Below are 24358 nucleotides of genomic sequence, written 5' to 3'. Positions count from 1 at the left end.
AGCCAGTTTCTAATCCAAACTGCTAAATCTCCCTCAATCCCGTGCCTCTGTATTTTCTCCAATAGCCTACCACGTGGAACCTTATCAAAGGCTTTACTGACGGCCATGTACACCAAGTCAACTGCCCTTCCCTCATCCACATGCTTGGTCACCTCAAAAAAGTCAATGCCGTTTGAGAGACACGACCTGTTCTTGACGAATCCATGCTGAATATCTCCAATCAAATTGTTGCTTGCTAGATGGTTATAAATCTTGTAATCCTTTCCAAAACTTTTCTTACAACAGATGTAAGGCTCACAGGTCTATGAGTACCTGGGTCATCCTTACTGCCCTTCTTGAGCAAGGGCACAACATTTGCAATCCTCCAGTCCTCTGGTACTAAGTCTGTAGACAATGAAGGCTCAAAAAGATCAAGGCACAAGGCTCTGCCACCTCCTCCCTAGCTTCCCAGACAATCCTCGGATAAATCCCATCTGGCTCAAGGTATTTACCTACCTTCACACCTTCTAGAATTGATAACACCTCCTCCTTACTAACCTAAATCCTTTCGATTCTCGTAGCCCGTAACTCAGTCATCTCCTCTACAATATTCTCCTGTTCCTCAGTGAAAACAGTTGAGAAATAATCGTTTAGCACCTCTCCAATCTCCACAGGGTCCACACACAACTTCCCACTTCTGTCTTTGACTGGCACTATTCCTACCCTAGTCATCCTCTTGTTCCTCACATAACTATAAGAAAGCTTTAGGGTTCTCCTTTATTCTACCTGCTCATGTCTGCTCACGTCCCCTCCTTGCTCTTCTTAACTCTCTCTTTAAATCCTTCCTAGCTAATCTGTAACTCTCCATCGCCTCATCTGAAGCATCTCATCTCATCTCATCGTCACATAACCCTTCCTCTCCCGCTTAACAAGAGATACTATTTCTTTAATAAACCACGGTTCCCTTACCTTATCACTTCCTCCCTGCCTGACAGGGACATACCTATCAAGGACACGCAATATCTGTTCCTTAAAACAGCTCCACATTGATTGTCCCCATCCCCTGCATTTTGCTAACCCATTCTATGCCTCCTAAGTCTTGCCTAATCGCATTATAATTACCCTTCCCCCATCTATAACTCTTGCCCTGTGGCATGTTCCTATCCCTTTCCATTGCTGAAGTAAACATAGCCGAATTATGGTCACTCTCTCCAAAGTGCTCACCTACCATTAAATCAAACACCTGGCCTGGATCATTACCAAGTACCAGATCCAGTGTGGCCTCCCCTCTTGTCAGCCCTTCGACATACTGAGTCAGGAAACCCTCCTGCACACACTGGACAAAAACTGATCCATCCGACGGTCTTGGGACTGCTAAATTGAGATTTCTCTTTATGAGTTATAAATCAACAGATTTTATATTTTGTTCATTCAATTAAACTCGGTGGGTGAAACAAAATGGCAGTCGCAGCTTCCTCCTCACTCAAATACATCAACTGAACAGAAAACTAAAAATTAGCAAGATTTTATGAAATGTAATTCTTCATAGAACCACAGAAGTACAAGTGTCACTGACTATAACTGTAACATTTCCAATCACACAGGATTTTGTTTAAGCACTGTTACACAATTTCCGAGGTGTTCATCAGTTCAACTTGCATTCCAAATAATTCTAGGAACATTATGCAGTACTGGAATAAAAATGCTGTGCTGTCGTTCATCATAATCTCTCCATTCCCGTCCACAGCCAACTCAACTATGAATTCACATCGCTCAGTTCCAAAAAGCTCTACAAGGTTAACTTTTGGAATTATCCTAAAGCATCAAATGATTCCCCACTCATTTTACCTACCGTCATAGAGCTCTACAGCATGGAAGCAACCTTTAGGTCCAACTCCTTCAAGCCAACCAGATATCCTAAATTAATATAGTCCCAATTACTAGCATTTGGCTTATATCTCTCTAAACCCTTCCTTTTTATGTACCCATCCAGATGTCTTTTAAATGTAATTGTACCAGCCTCCACCACATCCTCTGGCAGTTCATTCCATACATGCACCATCTGGCAAGATGGTAGCAGAATAAGTCACTCCATTCAGAGCTTCAATCCACTCACCAGTTCTGATTCCTTTTTCTTTCTCCCTTCTCTCTCCCCGCCTGTTGTAATTCTCTTCTCACCTCCCCTTTTAACTACTTACTGAAGGAATTGGGAAGGAGCTGGGTCTCAACCAGGAACCAAATGATTCAATAGTCAATAGGTGCTGGAGTAGGCCATTCAGCCCTTCGAGCCAGCACCACCATTCATTATGATCATGGCTGATCATTCACAATCATTTCAATTCAAAACCACCCCCTGCATGAAAATGTTGCCCCTTGGGAACCTTTTAAACCTTCCTTCCTTCTTCTCCTCTCCCCCCCCCCCCCCCCCACATACACTCACCTTAAACCTGTGCCCTTTAGTTTGGAACTCAGCCACCCCAGGGAAAAGACCTTGGCTATTCACGCTATCCATGCCTCTCATGATTTTATGAACGTTAGAAGGTCACTCTCGGCCTCCGACACTATAAGGAAAATAGTCCTAGCCTACTCAGCCTCTCCAGTTAGCTCAAATCCTCCAAACCCTGGCAACATCCTTTGTAAATCTTTTCTGAACCCTTACAAGTTTCACAACATCATTCCAAGAGCAGGGAGACCAGAACTGCAAGCAGTATTCCAGAAGTGGCCTAACCAATGTCTTGTACAGTTGGAACATTACCTCTCAACTCATTTACTCAATGCACTGACCAAGAAAGGCAAGCATACCAAATGCCTTCTTCACTGTCCTGTCAAACTGGGACTCCACTTTCAAGGAACTATGTACCTGCACTCCAAGGTTATTTTGTTCAGCAACACTCTCCAGGACCTTACTACTGAGTGTGTGAATCCTGTCCTGATTTGCCTTTCCAAAATGCAGCACCTCACATTTACCAAAATTCAACTCCATCAGCCACTCCTTGGCCCAGTGGCCCATCTTATCAAGGTCCCGCTGTACTCTAATCTTCTTCTCTGTCCACCACTTCCAATTTTGGTGCCATCTGCAAACTTACTAACCATATTACTTATGTTCACATCCAAACCATTTATATAAATGGCAAAAAGCAGTGGGCCCAGCACTGATCTTTGTGCCACACTGGTGGTCACGGACCTCTAGTCTGAACAGCAACCCCTCCACCTTCAAACCAGTTTTGTATCCAAATGGCTAGTTCTCCTTGTATTCCACATGATCTAACCTTGCTAACCAGTCTACCACACAGACCCTTGTTGAATACCTTACTGAAATCCACACAGATCAACAGAAGAACTGCAGATGCTGTAAATCAGCAAAAACAAAGTTGCTGGAAAAGCTCAACAAGTCTGGCAGCATCTGTGAAGGAAAAAAGTTATCATTTCGGGTCCAGCGACCCTTCCTCTGTTTTGAGAAAGGGTCACCTGACCCAAAACGTTAACTGTTTTTTCCTTCACAGATGCTGCCAGACTTGAGTTTTACCAGCAACTTATTTTTGTTCCATACAGATCTCATCCACTGCTCTGCCCTCAATCCTCTTTGTTTCTTCAAAATAAACTCAAGTTAGTGAGACATGATTTCACAAGCACAACGGCATGTTGACTGTCCCTAATTAGTCCTTGCCTTTCCAAACGCATGTAAATCCTGCCCCTCAGATTCCCCTCCAACAACCTGCCCACTAGTGACATCAGGCTCAAATGGTCTGTAATTCCCTGCCTTTTCCTAACCATCTTCCTTAAATAGTGACACCATGGCAGCCAACCTCCAGTCGCCAAGTACCTCACCTGTGGCTATCGATGATACAAATATCTCAGCAAAGAGCCCAACAATCACTTCCCTAGCTTCCCACAGAGTTCAAGGCTACACCTGATCAGGTTCCAGGGACTTATCTACCTTTATATGTTTTACGATGTCCAGAATCCCTTCCACTGTAATATGGACATTTTTTCTGAGATGTCACTATTTATTTTCCCATGTTCTCCATCTTCCATACCCTTCTCCACAATAAATACTGACACAAAATACTGGTTTAGTATCCCCCATCTCCTGCGATTCCATATATAGGTGGCCTCGCTGATCTTTAAGGGGCCCTATTCTCTCCCTTGTTACTCTTTTGTATTTAACATATTCAATAGAATCGCCTTGGATTCTCCTCAACCCTATTTGCCAAAGATACCTCATGGCCCCTTTTTGCCCTCCTGGTTTCTCCCTAGTGTATACCTACTGCTTTTATACTTCCAGGGATTCACTCAATCCCTGCTGTCTATACCTGACATAAGCTTCCTTCTCATTGACCAAAACCTCAATTTCTCTAGTCATCCAGCATTCACTACATCTACCAGCCTTGCCCTTCACCCTAACAGGAACATATTGTCTCTGGGCTCTCGTATTCTAGCCATCTCTTTACCTGTGAACATCTGCATTTGAAAGTTCTTGCTTAATACCATCAAAATTAGCCTTCCTCCAATTTCGAACTTTAACTTTGAGATCTGATAGATCCTTTTCCATCACTATTTTAAAACTAAATACAAGTATGGTTGCTGGCCCCAAAGTGTTCCCCCACTGACATATCAGTCACCCTGCCTTATTTCCCAAAAGTACATCAGGTTTTGCTCCATTTTTAAGTAGGCATATCCACATACTGAGTCAGAAAATTTTCTTGCACGCGCTTACATTCCCCTCCATCAAAGCCCTTAACAGTATGGCACTCCCAGTCTGTGTTAGCAAAGTTAAAATCCTCTGTTATTATCACCCTCTTATACTTACAGATAGCTGAGATCTCATTACAAATTTGTTTCTCAATTTCATGCTGACTATTGGGGGGGTCTACAGTACAATCCCAACAAGGTGGTGATCATCCCTTTATTTCTCAGTTCCACCCAAACAACGTCCCTGGACCTCAAAAGTTCGAAATTGGAGGAAGGCTAATTTTGATCGTATTAAGCAAGAACTTTCAAAAGTTGACTGAGGGCAGATGTTCACAAGTAAAGGGGCGGCTTGAATATGAGAAGCCTTCAAAAATAAAACAAGAGTCCAGAGACAGTACGTTCTGAATTTCTGAAGGGTCCTGACCCAAAACATCGGCTTTCCTGCTCCTCTGATGCTGCCTAGCCTGCTGTGTTCCTCCAGCTCCACACTGTTAGCTTTGAATTAAACCTTAAAACGTGGTGAAAAACTGCCAGAATATTTAAAATGTTGACAAGATCTCAGTTTGACATTCTCAATCTCTTGGAGGATTTGAAGTCTAAAAATAACCCTTGCCTCAAATTCAACATATCCAACCATTACAGTGGTTATGAAGTTAAGTTTTAAAATTAAGATGTGCTTTAAAGTATTACTTTGGAAGGTCGTATCAATAGCTGAAGCATACAAGGTGCAAAGTACAAGGTATAACAGCATATTGTTCAGCTGTATTTACCCACACTTGCTCAAACAGAAGCGTTCCCACTTACGCAAGGTGACAATAGACAATACTACGAGGAAGATTAGAACAGATACAAGAGGGAAAACTGGGTGCATTAGTTTTTATCTGTTTACAAAGAACAGAGTTCTGAAATTTAATGAGTTGAGCATAATGTGAAATTTTCAGAGAAAATTAGAAAACTGATTACTTACTGTTTTCTATTGTGGGGTCATAGGAGTCCACAAACTGCCCTTCAACAAACTGAATAGTCAGTGACGATTTTCCTAAACAGAAACAGATAAATGTGAATATCAAGTCTTATTTCCTGAAAAATGGTCTGAAATGATGAAATATTTATCCAATTACCTTACTTCCTATTAGTTACTTAGCAGTCTAAGTCTTCTGCTCGCATATTACATCAGATATAATCCAAATTTTGTTATTCGTATTGTTAGATTACTCCAGCATTTGACACAAATTTACACACAACTTTCTGACATTATGTTACTAAATGCAAGTTATGCCATGTTTTTAATCTTGTACTTAACTTCTAATACCATTTCTAAAAGTTTACATTTGATAGTCAATTGAAAGATAACATATGATAATGTTACCAAATCAGTAATTCATAAACTTTTTGGTCCAGAAACAGAAGTTCAAATCCCACTAGATGGGGGATTGGAGGCCTTTAAATTTAATGAATATTTTTGCAATAAGAAGCTAATCTCATCTTCCCCTCAAATACTTTCATTTGGTTTGACCTAAAGTGGCACCAGAACTACAGTTACATGGTTGACCATCAACTGCCCTTTGAAATTTCCTAGCCAGTACCACCACAATCAAATTATACAGGAGTAACATCACTGTAGTATACCTGCAACACAAGAACAGCTGTTCAAAAAAGTATCCACCATCTTAGAGGGATATGAGAAATCAGTAACAAATATTGACTTTGTCAGCAAAGCTAATATCACATGAAATGAATTTGGAAGAGAAATAAATAGGTTAAAATAATGTAATTTTAAAAAAATAGTCTGCCACTAAGTGACACTGATCAAGTTCCAGTTCTTGACTGCTTTTAGTCCTACCTCCTGACATTTTGAGGAGACATCCTGACTCTGTTGAAAGATTCCTAATTAAACTGGTTGAGATCTGAAGCTCCCATTTGCAACTCAGGACCAAACAGTGAACAAATATTCTACGATTAAACAAACTGGATCAATGCACAGGAAGCAATTAAAATAATCTTTATACTGTATCATCACTTGGGACAACAAGTCAATGATTTGTGCAATAAATATTGGTTATGGAAGAATGTTTAGTCTTACAAAATGACATCATACAATCCGTAGTTGCTCTACCTAACTTATTTTGAGAAAACTGCAGTAACATCACATTTATGTCCAAGTTCAGTGAAGGGAACACATACTTCAAAACATTAAAAACAGCACTGATTATTTAATATGGCAATTGAAAAATGAATATGAATTGCAGATTTCAATTAAAGAAAAATATTCCACTACTCATCTTCAAGGAATCTACGGTCACTAATCTTATATTTTTCCATCTCCTGCACAATTAATTTATTGAGCCTCAAGTGTGACTAGAATTTCTTTTAAAATTAGTTCATGGAATGTGGGCACTGCAGGCAAGGCCAACATTTATTGCCTATCCCTAACTGCCCAGGCAGTTAAGTATCAACTACATTTCTGCAAATCTGGAGGCCAGGTAAGAACGGCAGACGTCTTCCTCTAAAGAAAATAAGTTTGACAATCAACAGTTGTCGTCTTTACGCCAGCTTCTGGCGCCAGAATTTTTTTTCTTAGTGAATTCAAGTTTCACTACCTGTCACGGTGAGTTTTGAAACCAGACCCCCAGAACACTAGCCTAGGTTCCTGGATTACTAGTCCAGTGACATGTCCACTATAATGGGGAGGAGGTGACATAAATTTATAGTAACTTTGAGCCACTGTTTCATGCTTATTGAAAATAAAATTAGCTTTGAACTTGTACAGGCAGCAAGTAAATGTAACCCTCATCTCTCACCTATGTTGGACTGGAAGCCACAGGAAAAAAAAATGACCTTCGCCCCGGCACAATCCATTTCATTTTTGCTATTTAGTTTTATTTAAAAACTGTCATTTAGATCCATAATGCAAACAAATGAAAACCAACTGAATGTAGTATGGCAATTAGCCATAATACTAGCTTGAAATCCTATTGGACAAATAACCATTTACTTGTACAATATGCATGGACTGCTAAACTGATCACAGGGTGTGTTATAACATGTGGAGGGCTTTTGTGGCACAGTCTTAGTGTCAGAAAGTCCAGGTTCAAGTCCCATCTGCTTCAGAGATGTGTCATAATATATATGAGCAGGTTAATCAAAAGTAATTGTCAGATCTTGTGTGAAAATTAAGCTATATCTCTGTAAGAGATCCAGAATAACAGATTTAAAAGAAATTGACAAAAGAAGCCAAAACAATATGAAGAACTTTTCCCACAGTGAGTTTCCAAGGTCTGAAATGCACCGCCTGGGAGTGTGGTAGAGGCAAGGTCAACGGAAGCATTTTAAAGGAAATTGCAGTTATTTGAAAAGGAAAAATGTGTAGGGTCATGAAGAACAGATGGAACAATGGGAGTAAGTAAATTATTCGTTTAGAGGACCAGTGCTGACATAAGGGGCACAAACAGCCTCTATCTGCGTCAGAAGTCCAAGATTCTATCCAATCTGTATTCACATCCAAAAAGCAATCTACTGCCGTAATCTTCATATCCTTTGTGGTATGATCTGATGTACACTAACACAGACTTGATGTACTTTTGCAAGGACAAGAAAGAGAAAAGCCTTGCTTGAATCAGCAGGCTCTTGCCCATACAAGACATGCATTTTGATTACTTACAAAATGTGTTCAGATAGCAAATGCCAGCAAACTATTCCAGGTTTGCTTTTATGGTTTAAGTAGTCAGGTGATGATTTTATTAATCTTCGTCTCATGCATGTGTGGTGTGCGTGTGTGGCAGTGCCTTTCCATAATACGTGTGAGTGAGTTTTGTTTGTTATTTAAACTACATATCTAATTACATGGCAAAAAGGTAGAATAAGGGGAGAAAATTACAAACAAAACACAACTGTCAATTTAGTGAAGGCTGTTTTTAGCAAAACTGTTGAAGCATCTGATTTGACAATTTGCTGATCATGCAAAGGCTGTTTTTAACTAGAGGAATAAGCGTTATGTTACTAACATTGTGCTCTTTAGGTTTGAAATGAAAGTGTACAGATATGCATTTATAAGTCTGATGCCTGATCAACTCTGCTGCTACGGTAGAAATTGCTTATTATGCAATAAATCCGTACAATAATTTTACACAGCCAAATCTTTAGATACAAAAGCATTTTCTTACATAACAATCATTAAAAAATTGTCATAGCTGAATAAAAATTTCCATCCAAATTTTCATTTGATTGGATTTAACGTCATCATATGTACCTAAGTACGGTGAAAAGTTGTTTTGCAAGCAGTACAGGCTGATCATAGCAAACAAGGATGTACAGATCATATGGCGCTTAGATACAGTGACACTTACAAGGTTACAGCTATACAGGAGGTGCACAAAGCAAGGTCAACATTAGCAAGATCAACATTAATTGATGTTAGAGGTCCATTCAGCAGTCTAATCAGAGCAGGGAAGGTGTTCTTGAGCTTGTTGGTGCGTGCATCTTCTGTCTTACGGACAAAGTTAGAACAGAGCGTTACTGGGGTCTCAGGGATCTTTGATGATGTTGGCAGCCTTTCCGCAGCAATGAGAAATATAAATGGAGTCCATAGATGGGAGGCTGGCTTCAGCGATGGTGTGGACCGTGCACATAACTGACTGTAATTTTTTATGGTGCTTTCTACAGCACATCTGTAAAAGCTGTCGAGGGTCCTTATGGGCATGCCAAATTTCCTAAGCTGCCTAAGGAAGAGGAGACATTGTTGTGCCTTTTTGACCATCGCATTTATGTGGGAGGTCCAGGACAGACTGTTGCTTTTTGTCACTCCTAGGATCTTGATGCTCTCGATTCACACCACCTCAACTCCGTTGATATCGTAGGATAATGCTGCATGGAAACCCAAACTGGTCCATGCTGCCCACTCAACTAGCTCTCATTGCCTGCATTTGAACCATATCCCTCTAAATCCTTCCCAACCATGTACCTATCCAAATAATTTTTATATGGAGGATAAATTTTTATATGTTGCTTTTGTACCTGCCTCAACCACTTTCTCCGGCAGACCATTCCATACACACAGCACTCTCTGCATGAAGAAGTTGCCCACAGGTCCTTCTTAAACCTTTCCCCATCACGTTAAACATATTCCCTCTAGTTTTGGACACCCACACCCCAGGGGAAAGACCATGACTGTTCACCCGAACCATGCCTCTCATGAATTCTAGAGATTTAAACTACGGGAGCAGAGAGCACTCCAGCCAGGGGGCAGCCAGAAAGGTACAGATTTTTCTTATAAAATCCTTACCTCGTGAGTCAGCAGCCTATTGATTCGAGTGGTGGGAGTGGTGAGGACAGTAACGGGGAGAGCACAAATGAGAAGGAACTCATTCGGGCATTGTCTAAACCCAAAACACCACACGTGCAGTATCTCCCACCCATCCTCCTCTTCAATTTAAGTAAACCTTTTTTAAGGTTCCCCATGGTAGGATCATGCAGAAGGTAAGGAGGCATGGGATAGGCAGAAATGTGGAAGATTGGATTCATAATTGGCTGACCCTAAAAGACAAAGGGTGGTACTGGATGGAAAATATTCAACATGGTGCTCAGTTACGAGTCGTGTACCACAAGGATCTGTCCTGGGTCTTCCTTCACGAAAATCACAAATAGATGATTTGGATGAAGTAGCAAAAGGATGGATTAGCAAGTTCACGGATGATATGATGGTGGGTCACGTTGTGGACAGTGTGGAGGGCTGTTCTAGGTTACAAAGGGACATTGACAGAATGCAGAGCTGGGCTGAGAAGTGGCAGATGGAGTTTAACCCTGAAACATGTGAGGTGATTCATTCTGGAAGGACAAACTTGAAAGCAGAATACAGGGTTAATGGAAAGTTTCTTGGCAGTGTGGAGGAGCAGAGGAATCTTGGGGTTCATATTCACAGTTCCCTGAGAGCTACCGCCCAGGTGGATACAGTTGTTAAGGCAGCGTATGGTGTGTTAGCTTTCATTAATAGAGGGATTGAGTTCAAGAGCAGTGAAGTTGTGCTCCAGCTATACAAAAGACTGGTTTGGCCACATCTGGAGTATTGCATCTACTTCTGGTCGCCTCATTACAGGGAAGATGCGGAAGCATTAGAAAAGGTGCAGAGGAGATTTTCCGGGATGTTGCCTGGAATGGAGGGGAGGTCTTATGAGGAAAGGTTGAGCGCGCTAGTGCTTTTCTCTTTAGAATGATGAAGGATGAGAGGTGACCTGATAGAGGTGTACAAATTGATTGGAGGTTAAAGATAGAGCAGACAGCCAGAGACTTTTTCCTCAGGTGAATGCAGCTTTTATGAGGGGACATAGTCTCAAAGTGAAAGGAGGTTGATATCGGGGAGAAGTCAGAAGTAGTTTCTTTACTCAAGTGGTAGGGGTGTGGAACGCATTGCCGGAGAGGATAGTGGAGTTGGCCCCATGAAGGGCATTTAAGTGGCCATTACATAGGCATATGGATGATAGCATAAGGTAGCAGTAGAAGTCAGATAGACCTTAGGTTTCGGGTAAAAGTTCAGCACGACATCATGGGCCAAAGGGCCTGGACTGTTCTATGTTCTAACCAAAGAGAGAAGAATGTGTGGAGGGTCAGTAAGGTAAAGTTTTTTCTTTTGCTTTATTCTTTTGACAGTCTGGAGTAGAGGGAATGGAAGCTGGGGCAGTTGCATGTTCCTCTCATAGGATGTGGGAGATAAAGGTCACTAGTAGTGTGCCTTCTGACTTCACCTGCGGGAAGTGCACCCAACTCCAGCTCCTCACAGATCACGTTAGGGAACTGGAGCTGAAGCTGAACCTGGATGGACTCCAGATCATTCAGGAGGCTGAGGGGATGATACAGACGAGTTATAAGGAGGTGGTCACACCCAAGATACAGGAAAAAGATAGTTGGGTGATGTCAGGAGGGGCACAGGAATAGATGCACAGTGCAGGGAATCCCTCTGGCTGCTCCCCTCAATAATAAGTATACAGTTTTGGATAAAGTTGCAGGGACGATCTACCAGGGAAAGCTGTAGCAGCCAGGTCTCTGGCACTGAGCCTGGCTCTGTGGCTCAGAAGGGAAGGCGGGTGGGGGGGAATATGAAAGTAATTCACTGGTCGGGGGAACTGACAGGAAATTCTCTAGTACCTAGCGAGACTCCCAGATGGTATGTTGCCTCTCGGGTGCCAGGGTCAGGAATGTCTCAGATCGGGTCTTCAGGATTCTTAAGGGGGAAGCAGAGCAACTGGAAGTTGTAGTACACATCGGTACCAATGACATAGCTAGAAAACAGGATGAGAACCTGAGAAGTGATTATAGGGAGTTAGGATAGAAGCTAAAAGCAAGGACGAGTAGAGTAGTGATCTCAGGATTACTACTGATGCCATAGGCTAGTCAGCCTAGAAACAGACAGAGCGTGCAACTGAACACATGACTACAGGCTTCAGGTTTGTGGATCATTGGGATACTTTCTGGGGAAGGTGGGACCTGTACAGGATGCACCTGAACTGGAGTGGCACCAATATCCTGAGGGTGTTGGGGGAGGGGGGGGGGAAAGAGGTTTACTAGAGCTCTTCGGAAGGGTTTCAACTCATTTGGCAGGGGGATAGGAACTGGAGTTATTGATCAGAGGATGGGGTAGCCGGTGTACAGACAGATACAGCAAGCAGAGAATCTGAGGAAGAATAAGCAGTTGGCAGGGCAAAGTGGCAGTGTGACGGGTTGAGGTCTACTTCAATGCAAGAAGTGTCAGGCATAAGGGTGACCAAGTTAGAGCATGGATCAGTACTGGGAACTACAATGTTGTGGCCATTACGGAGACTTGGATAACATGGGCAGGAATGGTTGTTGGATATTCCAGGGTATAAATGTTTCAAAAGAAATTGGGAAGGAGGTAAGAGGTGGGGGTTGGCATTATAATCAGGGGTGGTATCACCGCTGCAGAATGGGACATTGTAGAGAAGAGTTTCTCCACTGAGCCAGTATGTGTGGAAGTCAGAAACAAGAAAGGAGCAGTCACTTTCTTGGGCCTTTTCTACAGGCCGCCCCCAATAGCAACAGACACACTGAGGAACAGATTGGGAGACAGATTTTGGAAAGGTGCAGAAGTAACAGGGTTTGTCATCATGAGCAACTTCAACTTTCCTAATATAGACTGGAGCCTCCCAAGTGCAAATATTTTGTATTGAGCAGATTTTGTCAGGTGTATTCAGGAAGGATTTCTGACGCAATATGCAGGTAGGCCAACTAGAGGGGCAGTCATATTGACAATGAACCAGGCCAGGTGTCAGATCTCTCAGTGGGAGACCATTTCAGATCACAACTCCTGGACCGAGTCATGGAGACGGAAAGGAGCAGATGGTATAGGGAAGTATTTAATTGGGGGAGGGGGAATTACAGTGCTATTAGGCAAGAACTGTGCAGCACCAATTGGTATCAGATGTTCTCAGGGAATTGCACGATAGAAATGTGGAGGTCAGTTAGGGAGCAGCTGCTACAGGTACTGGATAGGTTTCTCCCACTGAGGCAAGGAAAGGATGGTAAGGTGAAGGAACCTTGGATGATGAGACATGTTGAACACCTAGTCAAGGGGAAGAAGGAAGCTTACTTAAGGTTGAGGATGCAAGGATTGGACAGAGCTCTAGAGGTCTACACAGCAGCCAGGAAGGAACTGAAGAATGTACTTTGGAGAGCTAGAAGGGGATATGAGAAAACTGTGGTGGGTAAGATTAAGGAAAACCCCAAGGCTTTCTATACTTACGTAAGGAACAAGAGGACGGCCAAGAGTGAGGGTAGGGCCAATCAGGGATAGTGGAGGGAACTTGTGTGCGGTGTCAGAGGAGGTAGGGCAGTTTCTTAAAGAATACCATGCTTGAATATTCGCCAGAGAGAGGATCCTTGACATTTATGAAGACAGCATGAAACAAGCAGATATGCTCAAACAGGTTAATGTTAGGAAGGAAGATATACCAGAAATTTTGAAAAACCTGAGGATAGGTAAGTCCCCTGGGCCAGGCGGGATATACCCAAGGTTACTACGGGAAGTGAGAGAAGAGGTTTCTGCCCCTTTGGAATGATCTTTGCATCCTCACTGTCCACTGAAGTAGTACCATAAGCTTGGAGGGTCGCAAATGTCATTCCCTCGTTCAAGAACGGGAATAGGGATAATCCTGGAAATTACAGACCAGTCTTCTGTGATGGCCAAATTATTGGAGAGCTTTCTGAGAGATAGTATTTATGATTATTTGGAAAAGCACAGTTTCATTAGAAATAGTCAGCACAGCTTTGTAAGTGGCAGGTCATGCCTCACAAGCCTTAATGAATCCTTTGAGGATGTGGAAAAACACATTGATGAAGGTAAAGGAGTAGTTGTGGTATATAGGGATTTTAGCAAGGCATTTGATAAGATTCCACATGGTCAGCCCATTTAGAAAGTAAGGAGGCTTGGGATTCATGGAAATTTAGCTGTCCAATAGAAGACAGAGGGTGGTTGTAGATGGGAAGTATTCAGCCTGGAGCTCGGTGACAAGTGGTGTTCTGCAACATCTGCTCTTTGTGATCTTTACAAATGACTTGAATGAGGAAGTGAAAGGGTGGGTCAGTATGTTTGCTGATGATGCAAAGGTTAGTGGAATTGTGGACCACGTGGAAGGCTGTTGTAGGTTGCAACAGGACATTGACAGGATTCAGAGCTGGCCAAATAAGCAGCAGATGGAATTCAACCCAGAAAAGTGTGAAGTGATTCATTCTGGAAGGTCAAATTTGAATGCCAACTCCCCACTATTAGCCTGCTGCAGTTTATCCTATTTTACCCTCATGTTGCATGAAATCTATTCACAACTACCAAATTCCACCCCTCCAGCTTTATGCAATATTTATTAATGTTTTTGGCTGACTATTTCCAATATCATACTTGGAATTATTTATGGAAAAACAGACAGTTACAGCAAAATAAAAATTTACCCAACATCACAACTTGATTTATTAAAGCAGACTGTGAAAATAATTAAAGCTAATGCCTAAAGCAGCAGTTTCTCACAGGCAATTAGTTTTACGTAAGTTTGAACTAATTAACAGCTTTTGCATCTAAACACTGCAGAAAATATTGCATCTTTTTTGAAAACTATTACAATACTGAACTGACATGCATCAAAAGCCACAATGGATTTCTTAAAGCAGCAAAACGCAAATTAGAACGTTATGGTTGCTGATTCACTCAGTAATCCTCTAGCTGTGAAACTGAACTCATTTTCAAAAATTCAGGGTTTACGTTGATGAGTTGCACTGCATAATTTCTTGAAATCAGTCAATTAAATATGCAATTCAGGTTCACCTGGAATTGAAAGCCCAATAGGCTGATTAACTGCTAAATTTAAAAGATGTTGAGCTGGACAGATATACAAATTCTATAATATTAGGCCATAAAATGAGCTTAACACACACACCCTTGCCCTTGTCTCTCAATTATTCACACAGTATTCTGAGAAAAGGAACAATATTCCTTCACTCTTATTAGTGTAGCAAGGCAAATATGCCGTTTAACTGAAATCATGCCTGGAGATATTCATTTCAGCAGAAAGCCTGCAAAATATTATCAACTCTTCCCAAATGGATTCTGTTTCAAGGACTGCCTTCAGTCTTGTTTTCCATCAGCTAAATGTGGCATTTACCTTCTTTACCTGTTACGAGAGCAATGCTGAATTCGCCAACGGTTGCAATTCAGTATATTCATTTCTTGATTTAATGAATACCCAAGATAAATGAATGGCAATTTCAACTGTTGTATTGAACTTGGTTAAGTTTCAACTTTCTAAATAAACGCAAGGGACATAATCAGATTTAAAACCATTTTAGAATTTATTTAGACGTGGGCTTTACTGACATGCTGGCTTCTATATAGTTGCAACAACTGAACTGGCTATTAGGTCAGTTTAAGCAGTAGTTATGAATCGAAGTGTGTAATGTGAATGAAGCTAAAACACCAGATTACAGATAGTGGTTTTACTTCCTTCAAACAGAGAATGATTTTGGCTTTTACAAAAATCCAAGGCCTCACTATCATTTCTTATGGATACCAGATTTCTTTTTTAAAAAAGTACAAATTTTCAAATGCCAAATGTGGATTCAAACTGGCAAGGCCGAATCTTCTGGACTTGGAAAATATTCCACAAAGAACTGTTTTCAGATCCTGACACTGCTAAGTGCAGTGCACCTCTAGGAATAATCTTACATGAAGTAGCGAATTAAGAGGCTGCTGCTGTGAACTCTGATCAATTAGGAATAGGAAGTTGGTTGTAGAGGCAGAAGAACAAGACAATTCATGAGACTGCAAGGCTAGCTGACAGCCTCCACCACATACACAGCAAGTGCTACTTGTATATGTGGGACATGAAAGAACTGAACAAAAACGAGGAATTAAAACACTTGCCATTTCTTTGAAGAGCAGGAAGACAAGTGGTGGCCCAACTTGCTTTATATCTTCAAAATTATAAAAAATTTTGACAGAGGGAAGACAGAGTTAATGCTACCCTATTTTGTGGATGGGGGGTAGCATGATGAAAGGTCATCAATAAGAGGAAGTCATAAAAAAAATCCCATATGTAATACAAGGATTGTCAACCTGCATTTTAAAGTGGTAGATTTGTTTGTCATGCTGCTTTGACTTTTCACTTTGCATGCTCCTCTTATTTATTGATGATCTGTAGTCACAACTGAGGTACCATGTAATGCCAAAAAAAAACACTTGCATCAGAAAATTGCTTATGGGCTGATGTGCCTTAATTAGCTTATGGTCACTACAAGCCATATTGCCACCGCATGCACAGAAGCACTTTTTCTGGAAATTGCAAGGAGATGGTAATATGTCAGGAAACAAACACAGCCTCTTTATTGTACTTTTGCTGCCGCTTCCCTCTAAATGGCTCCCAGAGACCCCAGTGCAGAGTGCACCAACATGCTAGGGCATTTTGAAATCAAGAAAGCAGTAGTGTTGGGTCTCCTGAAGTGCATTAAGGTGAACAAATACCCAAGGCCCGATGATATCTACCCCAGGTCATTGAGAAAGGCAAGGCAGGAGATTGCTATGGCCTTGACCGAGGTATATGTACCCCCACTAGCCACTGGAGGACTGGTGAGTAGCTAATGTTATTCCTCTGTTCAAGAAGGGAAATAGGGATAATTCAGGAAACATTAGATCAGTCTCACATTAGTGGTTGGGAAGCTATTGCGGAGAATTCTTAGGGATCGGATTTATGCACATTTGGAAAACATGGACTAATTAAGGACAGTCAGCATGCCTGGTCATGTCTCACTAGATTGTATTTTTTGAGATGGTATGAAGGTGATCGATGAGGGAAAAGCAGTGGATATTGTCTACACGGATTTTAATAAGGCCTTCAATGAGGTCCCTCAAGTAGGCTCATCCAGAAGCTTAAAATGCAAAGGATCCAAGGTGACTTGGCTGCTTGGATTCAAAATTAACTTGCCCATAGACTGCAGAGGGTAGAGGTGGAAGGGTCCTATGCTGGCTGGGAGGTCCATGACTAGTTCTGTTAAGCAGGAATCAATACTGGGTCCTCTGCTGTTACAAAAGATTTATATCACATAAACAAATAACTTAGATTGAAATATAGATAGGTGGGTTAATAAGTCTTCAGACAATACAAAGATCAGTGGAGCCGTGGATAGTGTAGAAGGTTGTCAAAAGGATACAGCAGGATATAGATCACTAGCAGACATGGGCAGAGAAAAGGCAGATGGAGTTTAATCCAGCGAAGTGTTAGGTGCTGCACTTCAGGAGATCAAGTATTAAGGAAAAGTATACAGTTAATGGCACAACCCTGAACTGCACTGATGTGCAGGGAGATCGTGGAATGCAAGTCCGTAGCTCCAAGAAAGTGGCCACCCAAGTCGATTGGGGGGTAAAGAAGGTGCATGGTATGCTTGCCTTTATTGATTGGGGAAGTGAGTATAAAAGTCAGGATGTCATGATGCAGCTTTGTAAGACTTTGATTAGGCCACACTTAAGAATATGGCATTCAATTCTCACCACATTACAGGATGTATGTGAAGGCTTCGGAGAGAATGCAGAAGACTTTTACCAGGAAGTTGCCTGGATTAGACGGCATGAGCTACAAGGAGAGGCTACAAAAAACAACAAAATGTGAGGCTGGATGAACACAGCAGGCCAAGCAGCATCTCAGGAGCACAAAAGCTGACGTTTCGGGCCTAGACCCTTCATCAGTGAGCAGTTCCCATTATCTCAGAGGCTACAAAAACTTGGGTTGTTTTCTCTGGAGCTATCGAAGCCCAGGGGAGACATGATAAAGTCTGTAAAATTGTAAGATGTACAGATAGGGTTGACAGTCAGAACCTTTTAATCCCAAGAGTTCTCAGTGTTCTAGCCCACCAAGCCTCGTTCTTTGTGCTAAACTAATTTCAACCTCAAACATAAAAGTTTAAAGAATTGAAGTACTACAAATAAAGCTCCCCAGCTGGTTCAATCCATCATCAACTTTTAGAACATAGAACATAGAAAAGTACAGCACAATACAGGCCCTTCGGCCCATGACGTTGTGCCGTGGAATAATCCCAATCCAAAAACAAAATAACCTAACCTACATTCCCTTCAATTCACTGCTGTCCATGTGCATGTCCAGCAGTCGCTTACATGTCACTAATGATTCCGCTTAATTCATTCTCTAGTCTTAAGAACTTGAAATAGCTGAGTTAATTACTTTGGGGAAGGGAGGAGACAAGAAATTGAGGACTTGAAGTGTGTGTATATGATCAGGTATTTTTATTTGCAAAGAAGGGGATTCTGAGAGATAGGATTTAAATGCATTTGAGCAGACAAGGACTGACTGGGGATAGTCAGCATGGGAAATCGGCTCTCTCAAACTTGACCGAGTTTGAGAATGTAACCAAAAAGATAACAGTAGGGCAGAGTGGTAGATGTTACCCTAATAGGCTTTAGTAAAGATGACAAAGTGTGAAGCTGGATGAACACAGCAGGCCAAGCAGCATAATAAAATGTGAGGCTGGATGAACACAGCAGGCCAAGCAGCATCTCAGGAGCACAAAAGCTGACGTTTCGGGCCTAGACCCTTCATCAGAGAGCTCCAAGATAATAAAATGTGAGGCTGGATGAACACAGCAGGCCAAGCAGCATCTTGGGAGCACAAAAGCTGGCATTTCGGGCCCAGACCCTTCATCAGAGACTGATGTCTCTGTTGAAGGGTCTAGGCCCAAACGTCAGCTTTTGTGCTCCCGAGATGCTGCTTGGCCTGCTGCGTTCATCAGCTTCACATTTTGTTATCTTGGATTCTCCAGCATCTGCAGTTCCCATTATTTCTGATAGGCTTTACTAAAGCCTTTGACGAGGTTCTACATCGTAGACTGCTTTGTAAAGTTAGATCAAATGGGATTCAGGGAGAGCTTGCCAATCAGATACAAAACTGGGATAACGAAGTGTGAAGCTGGATGAATAGAGCAGACCAAGCAGCATCTCAGGAGCACAAAAGCGGACGTTTCGGGCCTAGACTCTTCAGAGAGGGGGATGGGGAGAGGGTTCTGGAATAAATAGGGAGAAGAAGAAGATGGAACAAGAGAGTTGCAGTGGGAGAGAGGTTCCCCGAGGTTGGTTCCGAGGGAGGAGGGTAACTTCAGGTTAGGCATCCCTGGAAGAGGCTTCGCCGTGAGGTTAAAATTGTATCAGAGATAATGGGAACTGCATCAGAGATACAAAACTGGCTTCAGTGTAGGAGACAAAGTCTGGTTGTGGATGTTGTTATTAGCACTGGAAGCCTGTTACCATTGGTGTTCCACAGGGACTAGTACTGGGTCCACTGTTGTTTGTCATTTATATAAATGACTTGGATAAAAAGTTAGGAGGCATGGTTAATAAGTTTGCAGATTATACCAAAACTGGTGGTAAAATGGACAACACAAGTTATCTAAGATAACAGAGGTCTTGATCAATTGGATGAATGGGCTCAGGAGTAGCAAAGGGGCTTAATTTAGATAAATGCAAGGTAATGCACTTTGGTAAAATAAACAAGAGCAGGATTTATACAGTTAATGGTAGGGTCTTGGGGAGTGCTGGATTGGTGAGTTCACTTTTGGAGTACTGTTTACAATTCTGGTCACCTGCTATAGAAAGTATGTTAGGAAATTGGACTGCATTCAGAAACATTTACCAGGAAGTTGTCAAAGAGAGGCTGGATAGGCTAGGACAATTTTCACTGGAGTGTAGGAGGTTGGAGGTTGAAGGCTGACCTTCGATTATAAAAGTTTTACCTTGTGTGACTGCGGCCTTTCAGTTGTTTCAGCTGCAGGAGTCCAGGAGAAAGTGCGAGGGCAGCCTGGGAAGCTAAGCTTCCACCCCATAAATTTGGGAGTGAACTAATACCCAAGATACTACATGCATAGTGTCTCCCACCCTACCACCTCCTCTAACCTAATAATAACAAAGTGTGGTGAGAAGGTAAGCTATTTGCATTTTGTTCCCCGCATCTGTGTTATTTTTCGGGGTGGTCACCTAGACGTCAAATCCTCTGGGAGCGGGTCAGAAGGCAAAGTTTGAGTCTGTTTGAGTATATAACAGAGTAAACTTACTACTACAGAGAAAACTGCAAAACTAAAAAAAAAACACACTAATTCATTTTAAATAATTAACTAAGTAGAGCTGGCAGGCCCAGTGATGCGTTGTAGCTGTATGACGCTGAGCCAGCTGATCCCATTGAGAACGGCAGTGATCACTACTGCAGCAACTGTTGGCTTCTTGAGGAGTTCCAGCTCCAAACAGATGAGCTGGAATCCAAACTCCAAACACTGCGGCACATCCGGGATGGGGAGAAATACCTGGATGCTGTGTTCCAGGAGGCAGTCACACGAGGTGGATTAACTAGTGTTAATTGATCGAGGGCAGGGACAGCAGTGTGTGACTGACAGTGAGGCGGGTAGAGGGACCCTGCGGACAGGAACACAGGAGCCGCAGCCCTTGACATTGTCCCACAGGTATGAGGCACTTGCTCCCTGTGTGGATGAGGAACAGGGCTGCAGGATGGATGAGTCAACTGACCAAGGCACCATGGTCCCAGAGGCCATTCAAGAGCGGGGAGCAAAAAGACAGACTGTAGTTGTAGGGGATTCCATCATCAGGGGGATAGACAGTATCCTTTGCGAGCAGGACAGAGAATGGTGTGTTGCCTGTCAAGTGCCAGGGTGCAAGACATCTCTGACCAGCTTAAGAGGATACTACAGAGGGAGGGGGAGGATCCAATTGTGGTCCACATAGGTACCAACAACATAGGCAGGGCTAGAAAAAAAGACCAGTTTTGGGATTAAGAAAAGCTAGGAACAAAACTTAAAAAAAACAGGTCTTCAAGGGTCATAATCTCTGCATAGCTGCCCAAGCCACGTGCAAATTGGTGTAGGGAGGCGAGGATCAGGGAAGTAAACACGTAGCTCAAAGAGTGGTGTGGGAAAGAGGGCTTCCTTTTCACGGGGCACTGGCATCAATACCGCTGAGACGGACTACATCTGAACAGGGCCGGGTCAAGTGCTGTGGTGAGAAGGGTAAATAGAGTCGTTAATAGGACTTTAAACTAGTAAGTAGCGGGGGGCGGTGGGGGGGGGGGGGGGGGGGGAAGAGGGAGAAATGAGCAGAGGGAGAATAACAATTAATGTAAGGCAAAGAAGCAGATTAGCAGGTGATGAGGAAGCTTCAACTCCATTGAAAATTAGGAAAAACGTTAAAGGCAAGGAGAACTCAATAGCCATTAGTAATGGAGGTAATAGGACCCAAAAAGCTATAATAACTGACATAAGGGCACTTTATCTGAATGCTCAGAGAATTCGAAACAAGGTGGATGAGTTGACGGTGCAAATCATGGCAAATGGGCATGATATAGTGGCCATTACAGAAACATGGATACATGACGGTCTGGACTGGGAGGCAAATATCCAGGGGTATCAAACTGTTCGGAAGGACAGACAGGGAGGTAAGGGAGGTGGTGTTGCCCTGATTTTTAAGGATGATATCAGGGCGGTAGTGAGAGATGATATTGGTTCTACTGAACAAAATGTTGAACCCATTTGGGTGGAAATTAGGAATAGCAGGGAGAAGTCACTGATAGGTGTGTTCTATAGGCCACCAAATAATGACATCGTGGTGTGGCGGGCAATAAACATAGAAATAGCTAATGCACGTAAAATGGTACAGCAATTATCACGGGAGATTTTAATCTACATATCGATTGGTCAAACCAGCCTTTTGGGGGGGGGGGGGGGGGGGGGGTTTCATAGAATGCATCCACGATAATTTCCTTGAACAATATGAAGTGGAACCTATGAGGGAGCAAGCTATTCTAGATCCAATCCTGTGTAATGAAACAGGAATAATTAATGATCACAGAGTTAGGGATCCTCTCAGAAGGAGCGATCACAGTACGGTCGAATTTAAAATACAGCTGGAACACGAGAAGGTTAAATTCAGTACCTATGTCCTGTGCTTAAACAAAGGAGATATGAAGGAATGAGGGAGGAGTTAGCTAAGGTAGAATGGGAGCAAAAACTTTATGGTGGGTCAATTGAGGAACAATTTTCCCGTGCTCAGTAGTACATTCCAGTGGTAAGGAAGAACTGTAGGAAAAGAGACAGCCAGCCATGGATGTCGAAGGAAATAAAGGAAAGTATCAGACTTTAAAAAAAAAACACACAAAACAGCAAAGAGTAGTGGGAAAGTAGTAGACTGGGACATCTTTGAAGGCCAACAGAAAGCCACAAAAAAGTTATAAAGACAAATAAGATAGATTATGACAGCAAACTAGCTCAGAACATAAAAACAGGCAGCAACAGTTTCTATAAATGTGTAAATCAAAGAAAGAAACAAAGAAACCTACAGCACAGGAACAGGCCCTTCGGCCCTCCAAGCCTGCGCCAATCAAGATCCTCTGTCTAACCTGTCATCTATTTTCTAACGGTCTGTGTCCATTTGCTCCCTGCCCATCCATGTACCTGTCCAAATATATCTTAAGAGACGCTAACATGTCTGCGTCTACCACCTCTGCTGGCAACGTGCTCCAGGCACCCACCACCCTCTGTGTAAAGAACTTTCCACGCATATCTCCCTTAAACTTTCCTCCTCTCACTTTGAACTCATGACCCCGAGGAATTGAGTCCCCCCACTCTGGGGAAAAAGCTTTTTGCTATTCACCCTGTCTATACCCCTCATGATTTTGTAGACTTCAATCAGGTCCCCCCTCAATCTCCGTCTTTCTAGTGAAAATAATCCTAAATCTATTTAGTCTCTCTTCACAGCTAGCACCCTCCATACCAGGCAACATCCTGGTGAACTCCCTCTGCACCCTCTCCAAAGCATCCACATCCTTTTGGTAATGTGGCGACCAGAACTGCACACAGTACTCCAAATGTGGCCGAACTAAAGTCCAATACAACTGCAACATGACCTGCCAACTCTTGTATTCAATACCCCGCCCAATGAAGGAAAGCATGCCATATGCCTTCTTGACCACCCTATTGACCTGCGTTGTCACTTTCAGGGAACAATGGACCTGAACACCCAGATCTCTCTGTTCATCAATTTTCCCTAGGACTTTTCCATTTACTGTATAGTTCACCCTTGAATTTGATCTTCCAAAATGCATCACCTCACATTTGCCCAGATTGAACTCCATCTACCATTTATCCGCCCAACTCTCCAGTCTATCTATATATTCTGCTGTAATCTCTGACAGTCCCCTTCACTATCAGCTACTCCACCAATCTTAGTGTCATCAGCAAACTTGCTGATCAGACCACCACACCTTCCTCCAGATCATTTACGTATATCGCAAACGACAGCGGTCCCAGCACAGATCCCTGTGGAACACCACTGGTCACAGGTTTCCAATTTGAGAAACTCCCTTCTACTACTACCCTCTGTCTCCTGTTGCCTAGCCAGTTTTTTATCCATCAAACTAGCACACCCTGGACCCCAAGTGACTTCACTTTCTTCATCAGCCTGCCATAGGGAACCTTATCAAACGCTTTACTGAAGTCCATGTATATGACATTTACAGCCTTTCCCTCAATCAACTTTGTCACGTCCTCAAAGAATTTTATTAAGTTGGTAAGACATGACCTTCCCTACACAAAACCATGATGCCTATCACTGATAAGCCCTTTTTCTTCCAAATGGGTATAGATCCTATCCCTCAGTATCTTCTCCAGTAACTTCCCTACCAGTGACGTCGGGCTCACTGGTTGATAATTACCTGGATTATCCTTGCTGCCCTTCTTAAACAAGGGGACAACATTAGCAAGTCTCCAGTCCTCTGGGACCTCACCTGTGTCTAAGGGCTGCTGCAAAGATCTCTGTTAAGGCCATGACTATTTCCTCTCTCGCTTCCCTCAGTAACCTGGGATAGATCCCATCCGGACCTGGGGACTTGTCCACATTAAATGTCCTTTAGGATACTTAACACTTCCTCCTTCCTTATGTCAACTTGACCTAGAGTAAGCAAACATCTATCCCCAACCTCAACATCCGTCATGTCCCTCTCTTTGGTGAATACCGATGCAAAGTACTTGTTAAGAATGTCACCCATTTTCTCTGAATCAGCACATAACTTTCCTTCTTTGTCCGTAAGTTGGCCAATCCTTTCTCTAGTTACCCTCTTGCTCTTTATATATGAAT

General features: G+C 42.6%; 1 protein-coding gene across 1 annotated transcript in view; it reads right to left on the bottom strand.

Annotated features, from left to right (window-relative positions):
- The window catches only part of rheb (Ras homolog, mTORC1 binding), a 123999-nt gene that overhangs the window by 63368 nt on the left and 36273 nt on the right, over window positions 1–24358 (bottom strand). The window contains exon 2 of the mRNA XM_048563508.1: window positions 5639–5710. Within this exon, the coding sequence (XP_048419465.1) occupies window positions 5639–5710 (72 nt within the window). The remainder of the gene's footprint in view (window positions 1–5638; window positions 5711–24358) is intronic.

The sequence above is a fragment of the Stegostoma tigrinum genome, chromosome 2 (genome assembly GCF_030684315.1).
Source record: "Stegostoma tigrinum isolate sSteTig4 chromosome 2, sSteTig4.hap1, whole genome shotgun sequence".
Classification (NCBI taxonomy): domain Eukaryota; kingdom Metazoa; phylum Chordata; class Chondrichthyes; order Orectolobiformes; family Stegostomatidae; genus Stegostoma; species Stegostoma tigrinum.
This window is presented reverse-complemented; position numbering and strand designations above follow the sequence as displayed.